The sequence below is a fragment of the Vitis riparia genome, chromosome 6 (assembly GCF_004353265.1).
Source record: "Vitis riparia cultivar Riparia Gloire de Montpellier isolate 1030 chromosome 6, EGFV_Vit.rip_1.0, whole genome shotgun sequence".
NCBI classification, from domain to species: Eukaryota; Viridiplantae; Streptophyta; class Magnoliopsida; order Vitales; family Vitaceae; genus Vitis; species Vitis riparia.
Window position 1 is genome coordinate 2,779,540 of NC_048436.1, and position 7,554 is coordinate 2,787,093.

At 31.5% G+C, this 7,554-nt stretch overlaps 1 protein-coding gene across 1 annotated transcript; it reads left to right on the forward strand.

The window, feature by feature from the left end:
- The first annotated feature begins 6,060 nt into the window (after window positions 1-6,060).
- Window positions 6,061-7,166, forward strand: LOC117915644 (uncharacterized protein At4g22758). Its single transcript, XM_034831260.1, has 2 exons — window positions 6,061-6,644; window positions 6,764-7,166. The coding sequence occupies exons 1-2, from the start codon at window positions 6,251-6,253 to the stop codon at window positions 6,958-6,960; spliced, it is 591 nt and encodes a 196-aa protein (XP_034687151.1). The 5' UTR covers window positions 6,061-6,250; the 3' UTR covers window positions 6,961-7,166.
- Window positions 7,167-7,554: the final 388 nt, after the last annotated feature.

Genomic DNA, 7,554 nt, shown 5'->3' on the forward strand with positions numbered 1-7,554 from the left:
AGATAAAAGAAGCAAAACATGATACACGTTGCCACTAGGAACAAGCACAGTTAGTGACTTCGTGCCTGAATCTAAAAAATAATAATTATTATTATTATAATGTGAAACACATGGGTAAAATGAAAAATAAAAAAATAGCCCAACCTAAAAAAAAAGAAAAAGAAAAAACAAATCATGGTCACGTGTCATGAGTAGTTGAAAATGCAAATTTGACGCATCAACGCGCATCTTTTAATTGTGCCCCCAATAATTTTGGACCCACTAGTAATTTAAAACATGGTGAATTTTCGAATATTGTCTAGACAAGTTAAAGTAACGAAATCTTTCTACTATAAGTTGACGTCCCAAAGTGAAACTCCCGTATAAATCTTCTTTTGAACTTATACCTACCAATTTAATAACATAACATAAATGGTTTACCATATCAAATAAATTTCTTAAAAGGGTATCTAATTGCACTTTTTTTTATTTCTCCTATCTTGTAATCGGACCATGGGGACATTGGGGAGTCCAATCTTCATGGGTCGAATCTTGAATGCAATGTATTTATATAAGAAACAAAAGTGAAGGTGACATATCCCAATCGGATGTATGTGTCGATTTCGACACAATTTTGATTTGTCTTGTGAATGTCTCACTTAAAATCATAATTTCGTTTACTAAAATTGCGAAAATTCACACAATAATCATATGCCAAGCAACCATAATGTCACACACCTAATGGTGGACCCGTCAAACTAAGAACCGTTCTCAATTATTAATTTATTATTCAAGATGTTTCATTTTCAATTACCAAGTTGTTAGAATTACTTTCAGCTACTTGTTGGAAGCTCTTGCAGGGTCAGGATTAGATGGGGCGGGTTTTTTCAAATATCTATCTTGCGTCGCCTCTGAAAGGATAGATTTAAAATTTAAATAAAAGAATTTAATGTGGATTTAAGGTTTTTTTTTTTAATATGACGGTTTCAAATATTGCCTTATTACATACCATCTCGATTAGATATAAAATTAATTTTAAATTTTAATTTAATTTAATTTTTAGTTTCTTATTTTGAATATAATAATAAAAAATATTTTTTAATAAATTAAATTATAAAAAATTATAATATTTTAATTATTTATAAAATATATTTATTTTATTGAAATTTTTACCCATGGCTCCCTCCTTGCCCCGTATTGTCCCATTTAATTTTTTTATATGACGGGAATAAAAATTATTTTAAATAAAAAGGGCACAATTAAGACAAGGTGACCTACCCCAAACACAACTTCATTAAATAATGATTTGCCACTTATAGCAAAACATAATAGATATTTTCAATTTCTATTCTTAGTACAAATTTTCATCAAAACAAACTTAATTTAATTGTAAAACAAATTCTCGATATTCTTAGTTAGAGGAATCAATTTATTTGTAAAGTAAATGCTTTTATTTTATTATTTTTTAAAATTTTAATATTAAAATTTAATTTTATTACTTTATTCTTAAATCTCTTTTCCCAAATTATTTTTAACAATATTTATTTATTTTTTTCATCAAGAATTATAGATCTAGAGGGTTGTCAGTATTTTTCAAGACATTATAACTTATTAATGTTAAATTTTGGATAATTGTTTTATTTATATATAAGATTTTTTTTTCAAGGGGATGGTACACGTCCCATCATTTTTACCATTTACATATATGGCAAATATAATAATAATAAAAAATTCATTTATTAAATGAAAGTTTATTAACAATTTAACATGCAATCACTATATCCCATCTAGCAAATTGACAAAATATTGATAAACGCGTCAATAAAATCAATATTTTCTGTTTATGATACAAGAAAATAAATATCTACCTTTATGAATTATTAGAATATTTCTACCATCTTTATAATTTTTGTCTTCCCCGTCAAAATCATTGACTAGCCTTTTTTAGGTGACTATTATTGTGGGGCATATTTGATTTAGGAGATAAAGTTCCCTTTATTAATTATCAATTGAAAAAGAATATGACTTTTATCCTGTCATTATTGTTATGAAATTTGTTATATAAATCAAATTTTATTTAGCAACGCAATTAAGACTGTATTTGGTAATATTTTTATTCTACTTATTTTTAATGGAAGTGTTTTTTTTAAGTGTTTTTAAGATGACTATTTATAAAGTATTTCTATGTAAAATACTACAAAAAAATTTCTAATATGATTTTTTAAATTGTTTGTAAAATTTGTCAAACATTTTTTTTTTCAAAAACATTTTTAAGGCTAAAAATGCTTTTTAGAATTACTGTGAAATGGATTTCAAATCAAAGCGAAAAATATCTACATGATTATAAGTGGGTCGTTACAAATTGTATTAAAGTTGATCTCTGAACCCGTGTGAGGGTTTGTTTGACCCATATGAGATGTTTGTCCATTTGCCCCCATAATCTTAGTACTTTATAAGTATGAACTATTTTCCTCTTAATACTATAGATGTATTTTCAAAACAAACATAATCTAAATTATAACTAAAATTAATTCAAATAAAATTATTATTTCACAATTTAAGAAGATAATATACTTTCTAATTTTGAAAGTAGAAAATAGTTATCATTTGTACAACTACTTAAAGATATGTTTAGCTTTTAAAAAATATTAAGAAAAAGTAATAAAAAATTAAATTTTTATATTTAATTTTACTATAAAAGTTATATATAAATAAAATTAGTTATAGATTTATATATATTTAAAATTATTTAATCTTTATATAAAAAATTTTAAATAAATGAAATGAGTATAGTAGTATATAAAAATAAATCATCGACTAAAAAAATTATGTCTTGAAATTCTAGTGGGAAGCATGAGTTGGGATGAAGCTTGCGTGTGAAAGTGTGTATGGATGAAGACATACAAAACGTAAACATCAAAAACTGGCAACTTATACACTATATTTAATAGGAAAATCCATTATCCACCCAAATAAAATGTAGAAATATTGATTTTGATTTGTGTGTGTGTGGAGAGAGAGAGAGAGAGAGAGAGAGAGAGAGAGAGAGGGAGGAGAGAGAGAATAGGGCTTGGAGGGTGAAAGGCCATCAGTGATGGACGGTGGAGGTGAATGGTGACAGGTTCCCTATATTCTCATAATCTCACTACTTCCCCTTTTGCTTATAAAACCCAAAACCCCATAATAATTGATGTAATGACAACACGTGTAGTGTAAGCACTACCAACACCAAGTAACCAACTACGAACTCCGAACTCCGAACTCCGAACAGGCCCCCCGTTCTTGTTCACGTGCTTCCCAACCTCCTCCACCAGTCTACCCCCACCCTCCCCCTGGGCCCCACTTGTCTTTTCTCCCTTCTAAATCCATCCACTTCAACAACCATTCTCTCCTATTAAGGTGTAAACCTAGACATAAATAGATTGTGAAAATTATATTTGAAGGCCATCAATTATTATTGTTGTTTTGTACATAGATTGTAAATATGATTTTTATTGATATTTGTGCAATTGATTTATGGAAAAAATTAAATAAAACAAAAAAAAAAAAACACAGATTTAACATAATTTGACAGATTGTCTACGAAATAATAAAAAAGACTTTCACTATATCTGAAATTAGGGTTACATAAAAAAATATTTATATTAACCCTCATATAATGAAACTCCAAAAATACTCTTGAGCCATACTCCCCAACCTATCGTTCGCCCTCAACAATAAAAATACAAGTTCGAATGAAAAATGTCTGTCGTTCCACTCCATTTTATTCCGACATTTGCCTTTTTTTTTTTATATGTCTTTCACTCCATATGAGTCACATATTACAACAGATTTTAATTTTGAATTAAGATCACATTTAGCAAATGCGGTCTCACTTTTAAACCAAAACTATATTTATTAAATGCGATTTTATGTTTGAACTAAAACAGTATTTCCCTTATGTATATTTACTTTTAAACTAAAACCTTAGTTGTCAAATGAGATTTTAATTTAAACCTTTTGTATTTTTAACTTTATATTTTTAAATATATTTTAATGATTTTGTTTTTCATTTTGTATTATTTTATTAGTATAGCTTTATTACTTTAATATTATTAATTTATTAATAAATAAAATCATAATTTATTAATATTTTAAAATTTTTGTTTTTATTGAAATAATACTAGACTCTTACAATGAAATATATATACATATATATTATTAAAGCTTATATTTTTAAAAATATTAATTAATCACTATTTTATGTATATGTGAAAAATAAGAAAAAAAGAAAAAAAATCATAAAAAATTGTAAAAGTGTAAATTTAAAAGTACCAAAAGTCCAAAAGCGAAACATTGATAATCAAATCACATTTGGGTGCTTAGAATTTATATTTTATCCTATTATAGGGTTATTTTGGTCCAAAACTCCATTTTCTTTTTTAATAAAACTATAGATGTAGTCATAAAGATAATTATGAATATATTTTTAAAATAGTCATTTACATTCACATTAAAATCATATTTTAAAGTTTTATTCCTATTAAGAAGAAATTATTTTTTGAAAAATAATTTTAAAAGTGCCATAGGTTTTAGAATATTGTTCTCAAAAACTATTTAAAAATAATATTATTATTTTTATTAAAAAAAAATCCAAATGAAATTGATATGTGATTGCTAGATGAAGAATATCACAACTTCTATGACTATTTTAAAATTTGTTGTTTTCTACAAAGCATACTGGATATGCATAATCAGCACATATCAAACTGGTTAGGATTTTTTATTTAAATAATATTATGTCTATAATAGAGATATAGAGAGAGAGTAAATTAGATTCCTTCAAACTCTCCAATTGATTAGGTTAATAACTGGCGATTGAAAGCAACCTCCACCGTTCCACAACCAAATTTCAAAAAGTCACTAACTCACAATCCCCACTCAATCACCCTCGCTAATTGCGTGCGTATGACGTGTCCTCATAACTTACAGTGGACTAGTAGTGTCCACCTGGCATCTCCAACCTTTGTCTTTTACTAATCAATGAGGCTTCACCACCACAACATATGGTCGACATGGCACGTCTTCCTCGCTCGCGTGGACAGGGACCCTTGAAGATGATAGGTGGCTTGAACTGATTAACAACTCAGGGACTCTGCTCGCTTTGTTTTTTTTTAATGGGGTTCAACTGACGTCCACGTGGCGGACAGTTCGGCAACACTCTAGAGCCGCCACACTCAATTATTGTCTCCGTGACGTGTCTACGCTCCGCACCCCTCCACGCCAAACGCGGAGGGGGCCACAGGGAAACTTCCACGTCTGCAGTGGAGGGACTCGAGGGAGGGAGGAAACATCCTGGCAGCCCACCGGCGCACTTTAGCAGAAAGACCTCCCCTCATCACTGATTGCATCACGAGGGTGCATTTGGTTCATGCATCCAGGGTTTATACATTTTTTGTCGCCACTCCTCTACCACTGCTCTCTCGCAGCCAAGAGTCCGCGGTGGCCACCACCGCAGAGTCCGCAACTTTGACCCATCTTGCGGACTTTGCCTTCCATTTAACTATAAATACTTTCCTGTTAATTTTTTTTTATATATTAAACTTATTTTTTACAATAGATAAAAAAATAAGTTTAATTTTTCAAGATATATTTTTAATTGAAAACTCCTGGGGCAAATTGCAAAGATTGTAACATAAATTTTTATTTTTCATATTTTTATAAGATGAATTATTTTCTAATTTTTTTTTTCAAAAATTTGTATATTTTTTTAAGTGAACAAATCAAAACTATAAGTTTAATATTTTTTATTAATAAGATTGCATATATTTTTAACGTTTTCTTTTAGCAAACGTAAAAGGATATCTGCGCACAACAAAATATTATTTAAAACTATTTTTTTAAGAATATATATTTTTTGTCAATATATTATTATAATATTTAGAAATAAGACACGCGGGCCATATTGTACAGGGAACCGGCTACAGCCGGTGAGACTGCGACGAAAAATCTAGTGAAGTTCTTATCTCCTTCTCCCACCTCTCCTTCTCCATATATATAAATCCAGCGTGGGCATTCCTTGATTCCTCGTCCGAATTTTGCATATGTCACACTTTTGCCCTTTAATGTTTCTTTTATTCACTCTTCCACATGGTAGCTTCCTATCGCCGGAAACCAAAGAGCACTAGCTCTTCTCCACTTCTCGGCTTCCCTCGCCTCAGATTCGTCCGTTACCGCCGATTGAGATAATCTGTTCATTAAAATTTCCTTTTAGAATTATACTATTATCATCATGTCTACTTCCAAGACTCACCGGAGAGGACACGAAGAGAAGAACCGGAAGGGGAGGCTGGCCCAGAGATCGTCGTCGTTCCACTCCGGTATTCCGATGACTATGGCCCCGCAGGCGGAGCTTCGCCGTCCAAAGACCTTGCCGGATCTGCTCTCAGGTAGGAGTGTCTCTGGACTCTCGCCGGAGGGAGGGCCACGGTTGACCAAGTTGCTGCTCAATGTCACCGTTCAGAGGAGTTTAGGGCCAGTCCAGGTAGTGATGTCGCCGGATTCAACAGTCGGAGATCTGATCGCGGCGGTTCTGCGGCAGTACGCGAAGGAGGGGCGGCGGCTGGCCTTACCGACCACGGATCCCGCCGGTTTCGATCTTCATTATTCGCAGTTCAGTTTAGAAAGTAAGCCCTCTCTCCCCATATCTTCATCGTTGAATCTCAGCCGTAAAAAAAAAAAAAATTGTTGTTGAATTCAACACGTGTAGTGGTGGTGATTGATACGGTTTTTGAATGGACGGCAGGTCTGGACAGAAACGAAAAGCTGATGACATTGGGATCGCGAAACTTCTTCCTGTGCTGCAAAAAATCTGAACCAGACGTTGGCGAGAGCGCCGCCGAAGCTAGCGAAACGACGTCGTCTTCAACCTGTTCTACTGAAGCAGACAAAGTATCCAAGATTTCAGTTCCATGGCTCAAATTCATAGATTTCTTATTCTGAATCACTGATATAGTGAATCCGTACTATCGCCCTATTGATTTCTTCATCTCTGGGCTATGTAATTGTGAATATCAACAGTTTGCATCTGTAATTTTGACAGAGTTTTAGCTTGTCTGCAAAAATTGCAAAAGCCTTTGTATGGTATATAAAGATTGTAATACAAGTATTTGCAGTTGAAATTCAGAAATTCTTAGTTGGGTGTTTCATTCATTCTCAACATGGAAGCTCCCTCAACTCAATAGTCTACTCAGAGGGCAATTACCCAAACAAGAATACCTAAATTAGGTGTATACAAATGGCAGATAAATTGGGTATGGAATTAGGTATGAAATTGGGTGTTCTTCCATGGCATTCGGGAGGGAAGTTATGAAGTTAATCACTACACTAGCGGATAAATTTCTCAAATAATTGTCTAAATGTAGAGTAGTCTTTGCCTTACTTTTCTCCCCTACCAACCATGAAAATGAAAATACAAGCATTTTAAAACTATTCAAAGACTAACTATTAAAAAATAAATAAATAAAAGTTCTTTTTTTATAATTATCTCTCTTTCTCTTTGAGTGAAAAACTCTCTCGGTGAGAATTCTTTCCTAA